This window comes from Hemicordylus capensis, chromosome 4 (genome assembly GCF_027244095.1).
Source record: "Hemicordylus capensis ecotype Gifberg chromosome 4, rHemCap1.1.pri, whole genome shotgun sequence".
Classification (NCBI taxonomy): Eukaryota; Metazoa; Chordata; class Lepidosauria; order Squamata; family Cordylidae; genus Hemicordylus; species Hemicordylus capensis.
In genome coordinates this window covers 19,133,114-19,155,263 of record NC_069660.1, presented here as the reverse complement: position 1 = coordinate 19,155,263, position 22,150 = coordinate 19,133,114, and the positions used below count along the sequence as shown (strand labels likewise).

General features: G+C 44.1%; 2 protein-coding genes and 1 non-coding gene across 6 annotated transcripts in view; 1 reads left to right on the top strand and 2 right to left on the bottom strand.

The window, feature by feature from the left end:
- ZNF831 (zinc finger protein 831) overlaps positions 1 to 10,003 on the top strand; it is a 72,933-nt gene extending 62,930 nt beyond the window's left edge. For all 3 annotated transcript variants that reach the window (XM_053244445.1, XM_053244444.1, XM_053244443.1), the window contains 2 exons: positions 4,429 to 4,595; positions 6,576 to 10,003. In XM_053244445.1, the coding sequence (XP_053100420.1) occupies positions 4,429 to 4,595; positions 6,576 to 7,358 (950 nt within the window). In that variant the 3' untranslated portion in view covers positions 7,359 to 10,003. The remainder of the gene's footprint in view (positions 1 to 4,428; positions 4,596 to 6,575) is intronic.
- A 1,850-nt stretch (positions 10,004 to 11,853) lies between these two features.
- On the bottom strand, positions 11,854 to 22,104 carry LOC128323542 (60S ribosomal protein L27a). 2 transcript variants are annotated; one of them, XM_053246854.1, is made up of 5 exons: positions 22,025 to 22,104; positions 19,684 to 19,747; positions 17,740 to 17,815; positions 14,899 to 15,073; positions 11,854 to 12,026 (listed from the first exon to the last, which is right to left on the bottom strand). In XM_053246854.1, the coding sequence occupies exons 1-5, from the start codon at positions 22,073 to 22,075 to the stop codon at positions 11,898 to 11,900; spliced, it is 495 nt and encodes a 164-aa protein (XP_053102829.1). In that variant the 5' UTR covers positions 22,076 to 22,104; the 3' UTR covers positions 11,854 to 11,897. The 2 variants fall into 2 exon arrangements, with proteins under 2 accessions (XP_053102829.1, XP_053102830.1); XM_053246855.1 differs by lacking the exon at positions 22,025 to 22,104 and adding an exon at positions 20,560 to 20,582.
- Positions 16,723 to 16,855, bottom strand: LOC128325476 (small nucleolar RNA SNORA3/SNORA45 family). The gene has a single exon (XR_008307473.1). It is a non-coding gene; the product is annotated as a small nucleolar RNA SNORA3/SNORA45 family (small nucleolar RNA).
- Positions 22,105 to 22,150: the final 46 nt, after the last annotated feature.

Below are 22,150 nucleotides of genomic sequence, written 5' to 3'. Positions count from 1 at the left end.
AGCTTTTTCGGCTTGTTGGAAGGAAGACAATGACGGGGGCAGGGGCGGCAGGGAGGAACTCTGCCACCCCAAGAACGCTTTAGAAACGTCCAGCAGCGGGGGGCGGGGGAAGAGCAGCAGGGGGGTAAGTACTACCCCCCACCTTAAAGACACACTCCCCCCCCCGCCGGACCAGCCAAAGGCCTTTTGCATGGCCCCGGACTGGTCCGTGCACACCCCTACTTTGCACTAAAAGAAATATTGACTGATATGAAGCACAGTGTTCCTAAACACTTTGTGCTGTGGCTGCTGTGAACATGCAGGGAGCCTGATGCTGTTAAGAATGAGTGGTTTCACAAGGAGTGTTACCGCGATTACTCCCATTTGCTGCAATGGGAATAACTGTGATACAACTGCATGTACAACCCCTTGTTCTTTACAGTGTTGGGACTGCCTGTGCATCTGCAGCAGTCCTGGCATGGAGTGCTCTGGTGATGGAATACTGCTTATAATGTCGGCCATGGTTGGAGAAAGGATTGTGCAGAAAAGCCTCACTTGTTGGAGGCTTAGACTTTCTGAGGACCAACAGAGCTTGCTCTGTACGTTCAACGCCAATTGTTTATTTTCGGTGTGGTCTGTTGCTTTTCAAGCACAGTGTTCAACTGTGCTCAGATCAAAGTGTTCTTAAGAGGGCTCCATGTTGGATGCAAACCATAGTTCAGGCTGAGTACACCAAGTTGAGACATTCATTTGTTATAATGAGGTGCTCATAGGACCTCTTGAACCCAGACAGATGAAAAGCACTAGCATCACAGCAACACTTAGCTGTATGCATGAAGTCCTTCTCGGCATTGATGGGAGGAGAGAGCAGCTGTGGGTCAGGCGAGGGGGCGATACAGCTTGGGACTGTGGCTTAAAGCCCTCTCTCCCCACACTGTGGACTTGCTCTGGATTGGGGCCCCTGCAACTCTTATTTACTAGAGAAAAGTTAAAAACCTCAGCAACATAATATGTAGTTTGGCTTGAATCAGCCATAAATTGAAGCCACTGTGAAAACAGATTGTTTTCTAACCCCCAATTTACCACATATACAAGTGAAATGATGCAGCAGAGAATACAGCTACTGCAATGACTGGTCTTTAGCTTTACAGTTGCTGTTTGCTTGGAAACATGAACAAGGCCTGAAGGATTTAAAAGGAATGTTTAAATGTTCATTTTTTAATATCCTGCTCTTCCTCCAAGGAGCCCAGAGTGGTGTACTACATACTTAAGTTTCTCCTCACAACAACCCTGTGAAGTAGGTTAGGCTGAGAGAGAAGTGACTGGCCCAGAGTCACCCAGCAAGAATCATGGCTGAATGGGAATTTCATTCATTCGATTTCTATACCGCCCTTCCAAAAATGGCTCAGGGCGGTTTACACGGAGAAATAACAAATAAATAAGATGGAAACCTGTCCCCGAAGGGCTCACAATCTAAAAAGGAACATAAGATAGAAAAGAGACCAGCAACTGTCACTGGAGGTATTGTGCTGGGGGTGGACAGGGCCAGTTACTCTCCCCTTGCTAAATAAAGAGAATCACCATGTTAAAAGGTGCCTCTTTGCAAAGTTAGCAGGGGGCATGAATGAATGGGAATTTGAAGTCAGGTCTCCCCGGTCTTGGTCCAGCACGCTACCACTACACCACACTGGCTACTCTGGCTGGAATAGGTGCCAAATATTTGTGAAAGCATATGTGAAAATATATATTGGGAGTAGTGCTTTCTGTACAGCTTTCTGAGCTTTCTTTTCATCCTCCGATTCTGGGCACATTTCCTCCTAATTCAATTGCTTTTTATTTGCACAGAAGGGCAGGAACCAAATTATAGCATAAGAACCACTTGTAGAAAGGAAACATCTTCTGTTTTTACCAATAGAAGAGGCAGAAGACACACCAGGAGATGGAATCTTGGGTGTAAATATGACTACTACAGCGTTCTTTGGAAATATGTACAAGAGCTTGTCTCACAATGGTGGTTTCAGAGTGTGATTCATAGCATGCTTATTTGGAAACATGTGCCCCTGAAATTAGTGGGATCTCCTTGTATGGAAATGTGTTGAGAATCAGGATGACAGATTCTTAACTTAATTGGAAGTGGTGATTCTTCACATCATTAACTTATGGAGTTGGCTGCCTGTTTTATAGCTGCTTCCCTCATAACACAAAGAAATCTTATGTGGATTTAACTAAAGGTCTGTTCAGCAACAACTCCATTTTCTCCTCCTCATTTCGCTCCCTTTTCCTTTCTGACTCCGCCCCCACGCTCTCTACAGGATCTGCCCTGGGACAAATGTCAAAACAACAAACTGCAAAAGATAACTGGATAGGATACAACACTGCTGACTCAAGATGTGGTGATGGACAGTGGCTTAGAAATAGTAAATCAAAGAGAATAGGTCTGTCATCTGCTATTAGCTATGATGGTGAACTGCAACTTCCAGATTCAGAGGCACATGCTGGGGACATAAAACAGAGGACTCTTGCTTTCATTTCCTGCTTGTAGGCTTCTTGGGAGCATCTGTCTAGCCTGTTTCGACACAGGATGTTGTGCTATCTCAGGGTTTCCCTTGTTGGACTACAACTCCCATAATCCCCAGCCACAGTATCCAGAGGTTTTGTGTAAACTGCCATGAGACTCAAGTTTTTGTCAGTGTAGCCAAATAAATAAACACCATCTTGGGATCCAAGGTTGGGAAACCTTGAAATGGTGGGCAACTTTGCACAGTCTTCAAGTAGTTTGGTTCCCAGGGAGTTTGTGCTCTTGGTGGGTGTGTCATCCAAACCTACCAGAGTCCGGATCTTGAGCCTTCTGCCTGACATTCTCTGCCCAGCTTCAAATATAGGTTACAAATGGGTGGAGAATGTCAGGCAAATGTTGGATGGAAGGCTTGGGAATCTGACTGGTGGGATTTGGGCAACATGTGCGCTGGGAGGGTGCATGTACCCCAGGAAGTGGACTATCTGGTGATCATGGGTAGTCCATTCTTATGCATGCGTGCGTGCATGTGAACACCCTGCCCCTCCCCTGCCCCCGTATTAGATATAGTGCAGGATTGTCAAGCCCATTATATGTAACAATTTTGTAGATGCCTTTATATCATAAGAAATTAGTTTTGGCTGCATCTCTCTCTCCCTCTCCATAATGAATCAGAACTGGGATTGTCAGGGCTCCTAAAAGCGGAGTCCCAGCCCTGCTCCCCCATATGCTGTCTGTTCTTGAATTAAGGGAAGGGTTTGGGCCAGTTTCCTTTTCAGCACACACCCTTGTCTTCTAGATTATCATCTTCTTTTTAATCATCTCCACTTAGCTCCTTGGTACCCGTTTCCTTGGAGACATGAACTAGTAACTGGTACACTGAAGAGCATGAGCTGTTTTTCCTGGGATGGATTTCTACCGCCTTTGCTATTGCTAGCAGAGCAGAAACCAGCATAGCATGTATACCTGCATCCTTTAATTCCATCCCTTGATCATTTAGTTGAAGTTTAGCCGGTGTTACATATTCTGAACATTAATTAACATGTTGTGTGCTCTCACAGATGGATAGGAGCAAAAATAGACTGCAAACCTGAGAAATATATAAAAACCATAATATAATAAATAAGTGTGAGCACTGCAAGATATTCCCCTCAGGGGATGGAGCCGCTCAGGGAAGAGCAGAAGGTTTCAAGTTTCCTCCCTGGCTTCTCCAAGATAGGGCTGAGAGAGATTCCTGCCTGCAGACTTGGATAAGCCGCTGCCAGTCTGTGAAGACAATACTGAGCTAGATAGACCAATGGCCTGACTCAGTATATGGCAGCTTCCTGTGTTCCTATGTTAAGAAAAGATAGTCACTGACATCCATCTTGAGATGCATTATGAAAGGCGGTATAAATATTGAACAAGAAATACTGTGCAAGGGAGCTTTGACAGCTGCAGCAAATGCAGCTGTGTGACATGGTGTCTATTATTTCTTATAGGTGTCATATTGCAACTCTAGTTGTGCAACTTAATGACAGAGCACCGCTGCCCTGAAGCACAACCCCGTTTCTGCTAATATGCCAGTTAAATCAGTGATCAGTTGATAAACTAAAACTCATATGATTAATCAACTAAAATATCTTTAAATAAGGTCACCTCCCTAGTCATAATCTGTTAACTCAGTCTGCTTCACAGGTTCATTTGAAGATAAGACATATTCCAACTTAGAGCCCTTTGGATAGGATGGGAAAGACATATAAATAAATAATTTTAAAAGGTTAAATAACCTAAAACTCACCAAAAGCATTTTCAGGATCATTGCTTAGGAAATAAATTCCAAACAGAGATGGCATGAAAGGTTTGCCCAATTCCCAGAAATGTCTGGACAAAAATAAATCACTGCATGCATTATCCTGCTAACCATGTGTATATCTGTATTCTTTTTCCATCAGGAAATGACCCAAATTTACAGCAGGAGACAACTGGCACCACAACTGATAAAGCAGCCTCCCCTGAGAAGAAGAATCATATGGAAGATGTAATGAATAACTCAGGGATCACATGTTCATCTCTTGGCAGCTTAAGTAGCTTTTGGCAAAAAGATAAAGTAAACGGACAAGTAGGTGTTTCACTAGTCAATCACCAATGAAAAGCTGTAATATCTGTAAAAACAGGGATATATGCATATTGATAGAATTATATCAGAGTATATGGGAGGGTGAAGGGAAACAGAACATTGTCTGCAGATTTGGGTTGAGCTGATCATGGCAGAAGGAGCTGGGAAGCCCAAGGTTGCAGGCTAACAAGCAACATGGAACATAGGAAACTGTCTTATACCGAATCAGACCGTTCGTCCATCTAGCTCAGTATTATCTATACTGACTGGCAGTGGCCCAAGAGTATAGTGCTGCAGCAAATAGAATTATAAAGTATATGATCTGAGAGCCAGTGTAGGGTAGTGGTTCAAATGTTAGACTAGGACCGGGAAGACCCAGGTTCAAATCCCCATTTAGCCATGAAACTAACTGGGTGATTCTGGGCCAGTCATTTACCCCTCAGACTATCCTATTTCACAGGGTTGTTGTGAGGATAAACATAACCATTTACACCACTCTGGGCTTCTTGGAGCAAGAGTGGGATGTAAATGTTGTCCCCTTAACTAAGCAGAGTCTGCCCTGGTTGCATATGAAAGGGAGACTAGAACTGTGAGCACTGTAAGATATTCCCCTCAGGGGATGGAGCCACTCTGAGAAGAGCAGAAGGTTCTAGGTTCCCTCCTTGGCATCTCCAAGATAGGCCTGAGAGAAATTCCTGCCTGCAGACTTGGATAAGCCGCTGCCAGTCTGTGAAGACAATACTGAGCTAGATAGACCAATGGTCTGACTCAGTATATGGCAGCTTCCTATGTTCTTACGTTCATATAATTCCTCTGAGGCTTGGGAACTGTCCAAATGAGGCACGTGATCTGAGCATACTTGGTCTAGAAGGCGCATAACTCTTAACTTGCAGTACCTTGGCTAAGTCATGATATTATCATAGGTATCGTACAAATAGTATAATGGGCGGGTGGGGGAAAGCCTGAGTGTCAGGCAATCCTTAATTCTGCATAAAACTATTTTAAGCCATAGCCTGTCAAGGAAATGCAGACTTCTTACACAACTCCTTGGGTATTTAGAACCATCCCAAAAGACTAATACTTTTGCTTCAATGTATGAAAGGAAATTTAGTGATAGTGGCTGACATTCTCTGCAGCCCTCCAGTAATGAAAGGGCTGCATGACCCTCAGGAACTTCTTTATACAAGTGGAAAGAAGTTTTGGAGGGAGGGGAGAGACATGAAAATTGATCCTCATTGTCCCATCCTGTGCCTGGTCTGCTGGGCAAAGAAGTGTTCAGCGCAAGGATGCTGAAGGCTCCTTGAAGACCTGCAGCCCTCCTTCCATTGCTGAAGGGCTGTGGAGAATGTCAGCCACTCATACCTGTAATAGTCAGTGGTTAAGGTGCATGTAGCTCACGGCCAGCATCTATTTTCTTACTGCACAATGCATTTTGGCAGACACTTTCTGTATGGAGCCTGAGCTCATGGAAGGGGGATGGGGGCCAAAGATACACATCGCTTCCATTCACAAGAGCAAGTTTCATGTTGCGCTACATCACAAGATGCCTGCCAAAAGCCTTTTTGCAGACCTCTAGCGGAACTCTGAAAGAGATCACCAGGGACCCAACTCAGTACAGCACTACTGTACTTAATTTCCACAGTAAACTCAACTGCTTGGACTTGAAAGTATAATTAGCCCTATCCAGACATTATGTTGTACCTGTGTTCATGAGTCAGCACACTTGTACATTTGTGTGTGTGAATGACTGTACCTGTGTTTGTTTAAAAAGTGAACCTGGGTATAGGCTTCTTCAAATGCATGATAGAGATAGGAAGTATACTGCTGTACCTGTGTTCAATATAGTATGTGAATCATTGTACCTGTGTACAGATATGTACCTATGTACACTGTATACTCATTGTATGGGTGTTCAACATAATGTCTGAATAGAGCTAGAGTGTTTCATGAATTGATCTTTTTTCTTTTCTCTCTCTTTGGTAGGGAGTTTCTAAACCTGCTAATGAACACCCAAGTGGGAGCCTCTTCCTTCAGAGAACAGCTAACACGCCAGATATAACATATTCCTGTGCATTAGTCACTAATGCACCGACACAGAAAGCCAGCAGACTGGATCTTCATTCCTTGGGGATAATTCAGAAAGAGACACAGACACATGTTCACATTGGTCATTCTTGGCCTTCCATTGGGACTTGCAACTTTGAATTCATAGATACAGGCAAAGTCCATCCATGTCATAATGTGGGTTCAGAGGTTACTAGTCCTCTTTCCACAGAGCTGAAAAGAGGCAGCAAAAATGTACTTTGTGTGGAATCAAAATGTCAAAATGCTGCTGTCTCAGAGCCATCTGTATACACCACAGGAAGAAAAGAACAACCCACAGATGGAGATGTGTGTCCATCTTTAAAGGAGCAGTTCTCCTCTACCTTCCAAGCTCCACGACCTGTTTTGCTTGGATCAAAGCTGCTTACAGAGACATCTGTTTCAAGTAGTTCAAGGCATGTTAGGAAGACGAGCAGCTCTCCAGCCTGCCTTGAATGTGCAGACAAGAACAGCAGTTCCACGCATCTCGGTGGCAGGCAAGAAGAAACGCTTTGTAAAGCTGGGCTTCTGGGTTTCAAGAATCTCTCTGCTCCTTTAGCTAGCTCTGGAATACCAACCCAAGCTTACAAGAAACAGAGCCTGGAAATGACGAACAAGCAAAATCGTGTGGAATATGACGACACAAGCAGTGATGATGAAGACAGGCTAATTATAGAAATATAGTGATGCTGTTGAAGGTTTAACACATAGGGCCATGACTGACAAGAAGAGTCACAGGATCAGCTGGCCATTGATTTCTGATGCACCTTAAGAGTAGAAAAGCCATCCCTGACTTTTTCAGACAATAGATTAATCTCTGCCAACAGTTTGGACTTCCTTACACATGAGAATGCTTTTATGCAGAGTAAGGAAGCAGCCGGCACATGTTTTAAATGCCTACGGTAAGCCTACAGTACCTTAGCTTCATGCTTTATCCAGCTTCTGTTTTATTACCAGCCTGTCACTTGTTCATAGATCAATGGCAGAGGCCTGTTCAGGGGCACAGTTGCTGATCTGGCAGCAGTGACCACGTCCCCCTGCTCTGAGAAGCTAAAGGTTTGATTTCAGAAAACACGGAGGGCAACAAACTCTGGAGTTGTTCTCTCAGCTGTTCCACGCAGCTGATTTCCAGTAACATTTTTTCCGTTTACAAGTTTTGCATGAGGAGATCTATGCCCTCAGGGCACCCCTGACAGCGTTGCCATATTGCTCAAGTGTTCCATGCTTCCTCGTGACAAAACACCACAAGCATGCCTTGCTCTGTGCCTTTTTTGCTGAGATCTGTTTGGAGTACTTTATATTTCCCCTCCCCATCTGAAGGAGTGGGTGTTAACGGTCAACACTGCTGAGGTTTTTGAAAGAGGAATCCTACAAATTCTGGCTTCCGGCTCAGGCAGGCAGCACACTCAGGGCTAGTTCACACGATCAGGAAGTGGGTGCAAGAAGTATCCTGCCCAAGTTTGAGAGCGGTGCATGCTCCCGGTTTGTAATCATGGGCACGCGAAAAACAGGGTAGGAGGCACAGGCAGTGATCATCTACTAAATGTCAGCTGGATTGGAGGGCAACTGTACCCAGCTGTTTAATGAGGCAGGAGAAAAAGCCCTCCCACCCAACTGATGCTTACACAGGAACAGAGTAAGCCGCCTTATACTGAGCCAGACCACTGGTCCCTCTAGCTCAGTATCATCTACACTAACTGGCAGTGGCTTCTGCAAGGTTTCAGGCAGGAGTCTCGCTCAGGCCCATCTTGGGGATGCCAAGGAGGGAACTTGGAACCTTCTGCATGCAAGCATACGGATGCTCTTCCCAGAGCAGCCCCATCCCTTGAGGGGAATATCTTATAGCAGTGTTTCTCAGCCACCAGTCTGTGGACCGATGCCAGTCCATGCTGGTCCATGAGGAATTAATCCCCCCACAAAACCATTTTGAGCTGGTGGGGCCCCCTGCTGCTGGGAGCTCTCCAGAGCTCATTTCTAGGCAGGCAGCCCTCGCTGCTGGGATAACATTCATTTCTAGGAAGGTAAATGGGTGTTCTCTCAGCAGCAAGGGCTGCCTGCCTAGAAATGAGTGGCAGCACCCCCCACAGCTCAAAATTGTTTTGGGGGTGCCTAGGGATGGGGGCAAGGGTGGGGGCAACCCCTTTACTTACTGCTGGTCTGGGAAACTGTGCACAAAGAATGTACCAGTCCATGACTCCAAAAACGTTAAGAAACACTGTCTCATAGTGCTCACACATCACCTCCCATTTAAATGCAAACCAAGGCAGACCCTGCTTAGCAAAGGGGACAATTAATGCTTGCTACCACAAGACCAGCAGACGATCAGCGCCAATGCCTACCTTGCCTATGGCCACAAAATGGAAGGTCGCACAGCTCTCGAGTTTGGGTAGGAAGCGTGTCCTATCCAATTTGTGACCGTGTGAACTAGCCTATAGTTTTGTTCACCTGACTGATAACACTGAGCTTGTCCTCTCTAAAGCTGTTTATCCAAATTATATATACACTCTACTCCACCCCTCATTTTTTGTGCTAGTGTGATCTGAGCACGCAGTTAGCAGCAAAACACCTTTTGCCGAAAAACTCAGGAATTCACCAACTTCCATGTCCACAAAGTCCAGCTGATCCAGTTGCATTTGCTTAACACAACAATTGTTACACTAATTTGAGGGGATGGTAAGTTTAGAACTCAATTGCACTGCTGTATTATAGTCAAGTTTTATATTTAAATTTTCATGAGAGTTTTGGAGTATTTTTTAATTTTGTGCTACAGGGTAACAGAGAAACTTTACTGCAATGCAAAAAATGGCTTCTCTGACCAACAGATCGATCGTGAAACTGGGAACAAGTTGATGCCCAAATCACAAGGGTTCAAAAGTGCAGTACAAGTTTCACATTTTTAAGATTAGAATGACCCAAATCAAAGCAGGTCTCCCTTCTACTAAACAACATAGTTAGTACCAAAAGCAACCAAAACTTCTGAGGTTCACTGAGAAGGGTTTAAATGCTGGCATTTATATTTTTTACTTTACAAAGTTGGTAATGACATTAAGAGTTTTGTACAGATTCCTAACTTTCTAAGTGGGTCATCATGGGAAACCAACAGGCTCAAACTGCTTTACATTTCTTAGAATTAGACCTGTGGGACAGTCTACCGGGCATGCATCTGTGCACACTCTGTTAGAATGAATGGAAGGCAGGAAGAAGATATGGCATCACCCATTCATTGCAAAAGAAGTTCTCAGTAGATGTTCTTGGTTGATTTTGCTTATACCCTGCTTTTTATTTCCATGAAATATTGTGTACTTATTAAAAAAAAGTATTATACTGAAGGTTGTGGTTAATGATTGCAAAGGCCAATGTACTTTTTTCATAGGTGATATTCTCTTACACAAGAGACCCTGCCAGTACAGATCCATTGTTGCCCTAGAGCTACCATACCAGATTATGGCTGGTTATGAGAAACCATTCCCTCTTTTGTGGCTGTTCTTACCTATGTTTCACCCATCCTTCATGTTGCCTCATGACAGATGCATTCTCAGTCTGGATTTCTTTGCCCCGACCACTACAGCCTACAGCCTCCTTGGGACATACACACAGAACACAAGAACAGCTTTGCTGGATCAGTTGCAAGGCCTATCTAGTCCAGCATCCTGTTTCACTCACCAGATGCCACTGTGTGAAAACACACAGAAAGCCACCTTATATTCAGACCATTGGTCCCTCTAGCTCAGTATCATCTATAGACTGGCAGTGGCTTTTGAAGGTTTCAGGGAGAAGGCTTTTCCAGCCCTACCTGCAAGTCAGGGATTGAACCTGGGACCTTCTGCATGCATAGATACTCTTCCAATGACCTTCTGCCTCATCCTTGCCTACAACACACGTATCAAGAGGTAAAACAAGATACCAGATGAAACAGGGGTGTTGTGTGTGCGCCTCAGAAACTGTGACCTATTCAAGTTAAATCTGCATTAATTCTTATAGCTAATGCTGGCCATGGGGGATGGTGCAGAAAACAGCATTGTAGGCTATTCAAGCCCTGCCCTGTAGATCACTTAGCTGTCCTCCCAATTCTAAAGTTTCAGACATTGCTCCCTCATTTGAAGCCTGTTTTCAGCACCAGGAATGCTTTAGTTTAAAACAACCCCTCAAGGTTTCTCAGACTGCTGAATACTGTGTCCATGTGCAAGGTTCCCACACTGCACGTTGCATAGCAATGGTGAGACAAGTACACTGATGATGCATCCTTGGTTGCTGGGCAACAAGGAAACCAAGATGATTTCAGAAGATGAATCATGGCTCTGTGGCCAAGATGGTAAGGATGTGGTTTGTAGACAAGGAAGCCCTGGGCATCTTCTAGGAAATGGCAGAGGGGAAAGAATTAATGCACACTACTTCCTACTAAGGGGTCAATCACAGGGGAGAATGGAAGAACCTGCTCACATAACCACAGAAGGATTAATGTGAGATCTTCTTACATTTCATGGGGGTTTCTGAAGACTTTTAATTTCTATTTGCCAACATGTATTTTTATTTGTAAGCTGTATTAAGTGTGATTTATCACAAAAAGCTGGGATACAGATGTCTCAGGGAAGAGTGAAAGCTTGCAGAGCCTACCAGTTGATATTTAAAGATTAGTGGCTCAGATCAAAGATTCCCCTGCAGCTCTAGCAGGACACCTGGAGCAGAACTGAAAGGGGCAGGGAAGAGAGCAGGAAGGGTTTCTTGTGGATTCAAAGTTCAGAGGAGAGGCCATTTCTGCGAGCTACTGACCCACATTACTCAGCAAACCTTCCACAACCAGTAGCAGCCTGTACAGGACCCTGCCCTGGCTACCTCCCCTCCCCCATGCTAATCCCAGATGCACAGGCTGCTCATTTGCTTGAGTTGGGGATCCAGCTGAATGTGCAACCTGTGTGCCAGGGGCTAACATGGAAATGGTGAGGCAGCAAGAGGCAGGGGATGGGGTGAGGAGAGTGAGAACAAGCTGCAAACTTCAGCTCCTTCACTGCCCCCTGCTCAGCCCATAAAGGCTGCTACTGCTCGCAGCCAAACAGCATTTTTCAATCACAGAGCACACAAAGCTGTGACTGTCAGGGATTTTATATACCACAGAGTCCTAATTTGTAGCACTGGGATCACCAACTTTTTCACTGGCTCACTGAAATGAAAAAAACAGACATCTGAAATCATGTTTATTTGAATACAAAGACATACAAAAGCGCTTTATGCCACTAACACACAAGCTCCACCGACTGCTTTGATTTTCTCTTCTGCTTTTCTGCTGAAGAACTTTGCTTTCACAATTACAGGCTGTTTGGGCAGTTTGCCCTTGCCCAGGACTTTGTAATAACCCTGGAAAGACAGAGACAATTTAGCAGATTCATAAGCAAGCTCAAAGCTAATACATACTAAATCCCTCGCAACCAGCACCTGCTTGGAGTGATTCTAATAAAATGTACAGACTATGTGTAGAATGCTGCAGTGCCAGGACAAGGGTGGGGCAAAGGGGGCTCCTGCCCCAGGTGTAATGCTAAGGAGGTGTCAGGGAGTCCTCCTTGGCAAGTTGTCAGTTCTTCGACACACTCCCTTCCATGCAGAAGCAGTGTGGGGCTTGGCCAAGGTGTCCAGGGCACATCTGTCTCAAATGCAGAAAATGCTTGTGGCAGCACTTGAGTGCGGTAAAGTGTGGCACCCTATAGGGAAGGTATTCAGCTGAGAACAGGGACCAATGCTATTAGCCACAACCACAAATTTGGACCATTTACAAAGGAAGAACTGGAAAATAACTTTGTAATTATACTATTTGTATCCAAGTAGCGGCACTTGCAGACCTTAGAGCATGTGGCAGCAATCATGGCTCTCCAGCTGTTGAACGACAACTCCCATTACCCCCAGCCACAATTTATTGTGGCTGGGGATGATGGGAGCTGTAGTTCAACAACAGCTGGAGAGCCAAGAGTGCCTACCCCTGGCTTAGAATGTGTGTCTCACTATTTCAGGATATTCACAAGACACACTCAAGCATTTTGTCCTAGCATTTCTTTAGAATTTGTGTTGTGTTGAGATAGGATGCAAAGCCAGTTGCTAACAAATTATGAATTTAAGGCTGTCCCATGTCCTCTCAGTGAAATACTGGAACAGTTGCCTGGACATGTGGTGAATCATAAAGCAGAAAGACCCATTTTCTGTTTGTACACAGCAGCTTTCCCTCGCACACAATCCAGTCCTTCCACCACAAGGTGGGTGGCTGGCCAAAGTTCAGTATATTCATTGCAAGCAGAAAGAACAAAGTAGAATATGATGATTCTATATATTTTCCTTGGCCAAGTGCTGAAAGATAAAGAATCAAGCACTGTATAATTCTATTTTCCAGTTAACATCTTATCTAATTAAAAGGAACTGCATTGACCTTTTTTGGTTGGTAATCAGATTTTCAAATATGAAAACAATGACATTCAGAAATCTAGACAAATCCTCAGTTAATCAAATTTATGGATCTGGTGGGAGGCAGGGAGCAAAAAAGAAGCAATTTTGGCTGCAAGATGAAATCTATTCAAAACCAGAAATGGCAAAGTGTATTGAATATAAGCTCTTAACCAAGAAAATTAGTTTCAAAAAAGCGTCGAAAGCATGACTTTACAACACCTGCAAGGATCTTGTGATTTGTGTTTGAATGAATGGCATTTTGCACCTATAAGAATTCTACCATTTTTGATTGCTGTTGACCAAATGGCACTGTGTTTTCCTACTTGGGAAGTCAGCTCCAGAATACTATAGGTTTAGTAGCTACCAGTAACATATGTTGTATTTTTATTTTATTTATTCGATTTCTATACCACCCTTCCAAAAATGGCTCAGGGCAGTTTACACAGAGAAACAACAAATAAATAAGATGGATCCCTGTCCCCAAAGGGCTCACAGTCTAAAAAGAAACATAAAACAGACACCAGCAACAGTCACTGGAGGTACTGTGCTGGGGGTAGATAGGGCCAGTTACTCTCCCCCTGCTAAATAAAAGAGAATCGCCACGTTAAAAGGTGCCTCTTTGCCAAGTTAGCAGGGTTTTTTTTTTTTTAGCATAGATAACATGATACCACAATGTACTAGGATAACAGAAAGCAGCTTACTGGGTATTTCTAACTACAGTTGTGTGTGGAACCGGTTTGCGTGGTTCGGTCCAAATTTGGACAGGTCTGCGAAGGGGTTCGGTTGAACTGACCGGCTGGTCCAGTCCGTCTGACTGAAGTGGTTTGCACACCTGTAAAGGGGAATCCGGTGAGGATTCCCCTTTGCTTCCAAAGGTAATTAATGGTGGTGGGGGAGTGGCAAAGAGAGGCGCCTTTAAAACTGGAAGAGAAGGCGCTTACCAGCAGGCTTGTGTAGCGCTCCCTCTCAGCAGCATGCAAACGGCCTCTGTGCACGCCTTCACCAGAGTCCCCTTTACTGATATTGTTATTTGGAGGCACAAAAACAATTTCTCTCAAACATGTTCCAGTATGAGCAAACTAATGTTACTGATTTGGATGGACTGTAACACAAGACTTGAAATCACAGTCAATCCTATCTGGACTTTCTCTCCGAGAAACAAAGCACACCATAACAATTAGTTGTGTTATGACACTGCGCTGATCTCGTTTAAAGCATTTTCACATCCCCGCCTCTCCCCAACTATCCCAATATTTTAGTTTCATCAGCTGACACTTTACGCAAGGACTATTGCTACAAGGCACAAAGTTATGACACACAAAAATACGCAGTGAAGTAGCAGTAAGGCACACCTCAAAAGAAAGAGTAGCTCTCTCTAGGGGCCTCAGTCTCAAATTACATTTGACATTAGAACAGCTGTGTCCTGATCCAGGAACCCTCCCACAAAATTCAAGAACTGTTCTGTAATGAAATCATTTCAGCCAAGCTAAAACCCTGAAAGATGTCCACCACCCAATACTGTATGGTCTCTTCAATCTATCTTCACAGACCAGACCTGTACAGCTTGTGACCCAATGAGCAGTCTACAGCCCACCAGTCATGTGCTGTAGCTTGTCAGATGAACAAACCCTTCGGACAGGCAGCAAAACCAAAATGCTTGTCAAGCACCAGATGGGCTGCCATACATGGCATATCTTGCAGATAAAGTATCAGGAAAAGAATAAAAGTGAACAAGCTATACACACAAGTTCCGCTTGATCCAAAGTGAAAGGCCCAGAAAAGAAGAACTGACACTTACTGAGCGTACAACATCAATAACGGGTGCTAATCCAGCCTGATTTTTGGCATAGTTGAGTCTTGTCTGCTCACTAACAAGGGTCCAGAGCTTATCTAGGTTGACTGTAGGGCAGTACTCCGCATTCTTCTTCAAATGATAATGTCTCATGCCTACTTTCCCAAAATAACCAGGATGGCTAGAAAGAAAATGTACAATATAAAAACCACCTAGTTAGAGAACATACACATAAGCAGAGAATACAGTTAAATTAATGTCTGTTGGAACATAAACATTACTCTCCCCCTTCATTCTGCTTAGGCCTCAAACATTCTAGAGATCCTCTTGGCCCCTTTCAGCTAGAAAGCTCACTTGAACCTGGTTCTGCTCAGATTCTTTTCCAGTCATCCAGTTCTCCATCAGCTTCAACATATCCCACTCTCCTGCATCATTTCCAGGCCCACAGCAGCCAGAAAGAAAAAGGCCAGTTACAAAAAATGCTCTTGGGCTAGAGTTCAGTGACAGAGAACACCCTTAAAACATAGGCCATTCTAGGTTCAACTTCTGACCACAGTCATAAAGACAAGTATTTCTTGCTCAAATGAATGACACGTAAACTGTAAACCGCCCAGAAACACAGGTTTTGAGCACTATAAAAATATGTTAAATAAATAAATAATAACATTTTTCGTTCTTGGTAAGAATTAGCACAACCTCTACACAGATTCCTGTTAAGTTATTCAAATAGTTGCATGATCAAATCACTAGATAATGCTTTCTATATTATATAAGGACTGCCTAAAATAGACGGTCTCTCTAAGTAAGGGCACCCTTCTAGTATTAAGTTAATCAACTGCACTGGCTTCCTATGCATTTCTGGCCCAATTCAAAGTACTGGTTTTATTTAACCTTTAAAGTCTGCCTTGGGACGAGACTACTTGAGAAAGCATCTTGCCCCATATGTCCCTACCTGGACTGTGAGATCCTCTTCCCAGGCCCTCTCCAAGTACACTTGCCAAATGAGGTGAGGCAAGTGGCTACTAGGACGAGGACCTTTTCTTGCCAAAGAAAACATTAGAAGACATTATCATTTGGAACTTTTCAGTGGTGGCACCCCATTTCTGGAATAGCCTCCCCAGTGAGGTTTGTCTGGCATTATCACTTTGTTCTTAGATGAAAGGTGAAAATCTTTTTAAGGTTTTTAAAGTGTTTTGTATTTTATAGTAATATTTGTTTTTGTGTTAATGTGTTTTAACTGTATGTTTCATTCAATTGTTTTACTTTGCCAAGAGAACAATGGTTATGCGGCAAACAACAAATTAATCAGTATTAATCATCCTGAGGCCTATCCCCTCTCTATGATGTTACTGCCATACTGAGCTCTCGAGGTTCTCATAGCAGACTAAGAGGCACCCTCTCCGTGGGAAATCCTGAGCCTTCACTGTTTCTCTGTTTACTATCAAGGAAATCTGGCATAACACAGTGTTTAAGAGCATAAGTACAACAAGGAAACTCTCCAGTTCAAATGTTAGCCCAGCCAGATTCTAGCCTCAGAATCGTAGATGTTTTGAGATGAAAAGAACCTTGGAGGTCTTCAAATCCAGCCCCCTGCTCATTTGCAGAAAACTGCTGCAACATCTCTGACAGAATAGAATCATAGAAATTCTTGTCCTTAAGCCAGCCACTCTCTCTTAATATAATATGGTCTACCTTGAAGGGCTATTCCAAAGGTTGCAGAGATATTCAAGGCATTGGGCAGGCATTATGTAGGAAAAACACTAAACAAGACATGCAAATTGTTGCCTTCATCCCCCTGGTATCCCAAATCTCTCAGTTTGAGCGGCAGCCCTCTGTTACTAACCTGGTGGCTGACTGTACTACTGAAAAGGACAGTCAGTGAATAGAAGTTAGTCATTACTCTCCGAGGACTATAGCACACCACGATAACGGTCAATATCTAGATGTGACTCTAAGTCTCGGTTATTTTACATACATTGCTTCTCATGCCCAACTCTCAATGAAGTTAACAGTAGGGATGTGCACGGAACTGGTTTGGAGACCCTTTATGGGCTTCCGAACGGTTTTGACAGCCGGGTGTGTCTAAGAGCGAGGGAGGGTGCACTTACCCCTCCCGCTGCTTTCCCCCTGCCGGCATCCATTTTTTAAAAAGCCCATCGGGGCGGCAGCGTGCCTCTCGGTTGCCCGGATATGACTGGAAATCTCCGACACGCCTACACCAGAGACTTCTGGTCATATCCGGACAACAGGGCAGCAGGGAGGTACGCTGCCACCCCAATGGGCTTCTTAAAAAACAGACGCCGGCAGGGGGAAAGCACACCCTCCCCCACTCTTAAAGCAGCACCCCCGCCACCTTTGAGCCTTCTCCACACGGTTGTGTGCACATCCCTAGTTAACAGAGTGAGGTTACAACCCTATACGCTTACCTGGGAGCAAGCCATATAGAACACAGTCAAACTTAATAGTAAAGCTGTATACCATTGGACTGCCTATCTACCAGAGACGTTATATAGCCTGTAAAATTCAGCATGCAAAAGACCTGAGAAATTTACTAAACCTATAGCTCAGCGAGGGAGCTCTCTGAAAAGGTGACTTGACCGGTGGCCATCTTGGACTCAAATCAGAAATGTTATATAGAACTATGCCATGAACTACAGCTGGAGAAGTTCAGTGCTGATTTGCATTTCAAAGTATGCTTGAAATAAATGAGTATCTATAGACTGAGAAAGAATTGATCTTTGTAACCCAAATAGCTATTCTGCTATTATATATTACAACATTACAGTGCAACTGAAGCCCTTGGAACCAAGTGGGCTATGAAACAAAATAAAGAAAGTGATAACTTACTATTTGTCAAAGTTAATTCTATGATGGTGCATGCCCCCAGCATTACCACGTCCTCCAGGATGTTTTCTGTGCTTGCCTAAGAGAAACATTAAATAGAAGATGAAATTGCAAAGTGCCTTTCAAAGTACTGATTTCTCCAAAGGTGGTAACAAATATATACATAACACTCCCAATGTGCATAGGCCACAATCCAGCACAAATTGAGCGAAGCTTAAGACTGCAATTGCATGCACACTAACTTGAGAGCAATTCTCATTGAACTTCCAATTAAACAAGACACTGACCAAATAGCACCCTTGAAGAGAAGGAAGTTTTCAGCAGAAAAATGGCATGATGGTAAAGGTTTAAATGCTTCACACAATCCTGACAAGGCCTTTGCTGGCTATTTTTACTCTAAAATAAATCCCAAACTGGACCATGATGCATTTATGTCCAGTTTGGCTCTTAATGTGACTTTAACTGAACATGCATGGAATTGGGTTGCAAGTCTACTGTGATGTACCACATTCCTATTGGCTATGAGAGCTATATACACTCCATTGAGCTGTGGTCAATTCTTACTGTGAATTCCTGTCTACCAAAGTATTCATTTGTCATCCCTAGATAGTAAATTTGTGAGTTCTGACCAGATTACATCTCAAGCGTCCTAGAATTCCCAATTTGAAATGTTAAGCAATTTGTATATGATGCAATTCATGCCTTGCCTAGTTTGAATGGACCCTGGGACTATTACCTTGTTTCCAAGATGTGATTTAGGAAGCTCAAGAAGCTAGGTGGAGCGACACATCTTTTTCCTGTTCATTCTTTCAAATGCCTGAATAAGGAACATCTAGTTGAGCTAGAGCTGCTCCAGAGCTCATGTGGCAGACACCATTTTGGATTTCCTGAAAATGGCCTGAAACAAAGAACCCTTGAAACTTTTATACATTTTGGAGCTTGGCTTGATAATCCTATTATAGCCAGGCAACAAGGCAGGACTTCTTCCGAAATAACCTCATATCTTATTACTTTTATGCTACTCCTATCTGCAACTTCTCTACAACCAACAACTTTGATTTCATAAACGTTCAAACTGTCAGGCCTTCACATTTTGCTACAGTATCCTAAGATTGGACACATCATGCAATCTTGAGAAGATTGCAATGCTGGGAAAATCTTCCCTTGAGAAGATTGTAATGCTGGGAAAAGTTGAAGGCAACAGAAGAAGAGGACGACCAGCAGCAAAGTGGATAGACTTGATCACGACAGCAATGAATACACTACTGAGAGATCTTAAAGGTCAAGTTGAAGACAGATCACCCTGGAGAGAATCTATCTATGTGGTTACTAAGAGTCAACACCAACTTGATGGCACTTAATCAACTAATCAATCAATTGTAAGACTGCTTTTTTGAAAAAGGCTTCACGTCTAGGTTAGCAAATGGAACTTAGAACCTTGGCTGGGACAAAACAATATTGTTCCAAGCCTTAAAGCAGTTCCTCCCTTATTCCCCAAATGGGTTGTGTGTCCATTTTGTACTTTCAAAGTTTGTGTCTCACAAACTTACTTGTGGCAGTTACAAGAAGATAGTACTTGCTGGTAGACTGAAATACTTGGAAGGAGAGCTGGTCTTGTGGTACTAGCATGAATTGTCCCCCTTGCTAAATAGGGTCTGCCCTGGTTTGCATTTGAATGGGCTACATGTTTGCACTGTTTCTACGTTTCCCGTACGTTTCCCATGACTAAGCATTACTCCCATGTTATACTCCTGTGCAAACTGTACAGGAGTAGAAGCAATAAAAGGACCCAAGAGAGATAAACTCTTAAGATCTCCAGGTACCATTAACAAGAATATTTTTTCTAAGGTTTGTCACCTTGGTTTACTGATAACAGCTGAAGATTTTGAGACACCAAGAACAGACCAAAGCAGTGGAAAAAATCTTAAGGCTGCCCTTAACACATACCAATTCGCCCATGTCCATGGCTAACGTGACCCCTTAGTTTCCTTGTCTTCCTCAATCTGGAAGGCTTAAATAAGAGAACAAGAAATATCCAACAGTCAAACTGTGTCATAAGAGGGCCTCAGGCAAGCTTGGAATCTCAAAAGTTAATTGCTTTGAGTATAACAGTGGGGGATCCCCTGCCTCCAAGGAGAGCTGGTCTTGTTGGAGCAAGCATGAAATATCCCATTTGCCAAGTAGGGACTGCCTTGGTTTGCATTTGGATGGGAGATGTCATGTAAGCACTATAAGATAATTCCCTTAGGAGATGGGGCCATAGTACAGTAGTATAGCATCTGTTTTGCATGTAAAGCAGGCCTGCTCAACTTCGGCCCTCCTGCAGATGTTGGCCTACAATTCCCATAATCCCTGGCTATTGGCTGCTGTGGCTGAGAATTATGGGAGTTGTAGTCCAAAAACAGCTGGGGGGGGTCTAAGTTGAGCAGGCCTGATGTAGAGGGTCTCAGGCTTCAGACAGGCCTGGGAGAGCCTGTCTCCAACAGGGTTCCTAGGTACAATCACCTGAAAAACATTAACCTGTCTTTTCACCCAAGTTTTCTCAGCTTCCTAGAATTCTGGGGTTTAATCTCTGGTTTATTTTTAAATTGTTAATTTGTTTTAAAGTTTTTTGTATATGTTTTTAACTGGTTTTATGCTATTGTTAACCGCCCAGAGATGAAAGTTTGGGGCAGTGTACAAATTCGATAAACAAACAAACTGCAGCTCTGAATGACTGAACGTGCCCAATATTGCATTGGCATGCATTCATTGTTACTAATGAACTTTATGAGAAAATTTTGTTCATAGGAACATAGGAAGCTGTCATATACTTATTCAGACCATAGGCCCATGTAGCTTAGTATTGTCTGCAGACTGGCAGCGGCTTCTCCAAGGTTGCAGGCAGGAATCTCTCTCAGCTCTATCTTAGAGATGCCAGGGAGGGAACTTGGAACCTTCTGCTCTTCCCAGATCGGCTCCATTCCCTAAGGGGAATATCTGTCAGTGCTCACACATCAAGTCTCCCATTCATATGCAACCAGGGCAGACCCTGCTTAGCTAAGGGGACAAGTCATGCTTGCTACCACAAGTCCAGCTCTCCTCTAGTCTTCACCCAGACTAGCATTGCACATGTGTAATACTGCAGGGTTCCAGACTTAAGCTAAGCTATTGCTTGAGCAGGGATGATTTTCACCAATCTTCCCTTTCCTCTGAAATCCGCCAGGCATCAACAAATTATGTCTCCAAGATGCAATCATCATGGATACATTTTGATGATGCACAGTGGGCTTCAGAAGGAAAGAAAAATTGGCAAAAGTCACCCTCACAGACATCATCATCAGGGCAAGGCCAAGCAGCAAGGCCTGTCCATTGATCTGAGGAGCACCGGCTGGCTCTTCACCTCCGAGAACTCCCACTCTTTTTTCTTTTAGAAAATATTGGTAGCTTCTTGGGGACATAACAACAGCCCTGCTGGATCAGGCCCAAGGCCCAGCATCCTGTTTCACACAGTGGCCCACCAGATGCCGCTGGAAGCCACAGGCAGAAGCTGAGGGCATGCCCTCTCTCCTGCTGTTGTTCCCCTGCAACTGGTACCCAGAGGAATCCTGCCTTTGTGGCTAGAGGTGGCCTGTAGCCCTACAGGATAGAGCAGTAGCCTGGAACTTGCCCTACTAGTCTGCATGTCAGCTAAAGGAACTTTAGAAATGGAAAAAAAGAGTCTGTAACATGGCGGTGCGTACGCAAGTGCATTCAGAGGGGAGCCTTCCCGATTCAACCGTTGAGGGCTCTAAAATGAACGGAGTGGACATCAAACAACGTGTGAGAGCACACACACACACACACACACACACACACACACACACACACAGGCACACTCCTTAGAGGGAACACAGCTCAACACACGCACCCGCTTTCTCAGGCTTTTGACTGGAAAACGTTTCGGACCGTTTAGTTTTAGAGACTGTTTTAGCTTTTTAACTCTGTAGCATTGTTTCAATAGGCTTTGCTTCGTTTAACATTTGCACATATCAGGCGGTATGTAAACAGGATAAATAAATAAGAGGATATAAATAAATATTTTGCAAAAAGGGTCCCACCTCCACCTCTCTCGCTCCCTCCCTCCGCCTGGGCACACAGAGCGGCCGGGCCGCTTGAGAACCACCGGCTACGACCCCGCTGCAGGCAGAGACCGAGCGGGAGTGGAAGGAACCGCCTCACCGAAGGCTCCAAAACGGCAGAAACTGCCTTTGCTCAGCGGAGACCCGGCGAAAGCCCCCCAGAAATCCCTCCCGCCACCCTGCCTTACCATCTTGCCGAGAGCAAAAGGAGAAAGAACGCCCCTCTCGCGAGACCTCATTCATAGGGACGCTTCTCTCGCGAGATCTCAGCCTCAAGATGACCTTTTTCTAAAGATAGCGAGGCAAGTGAACTC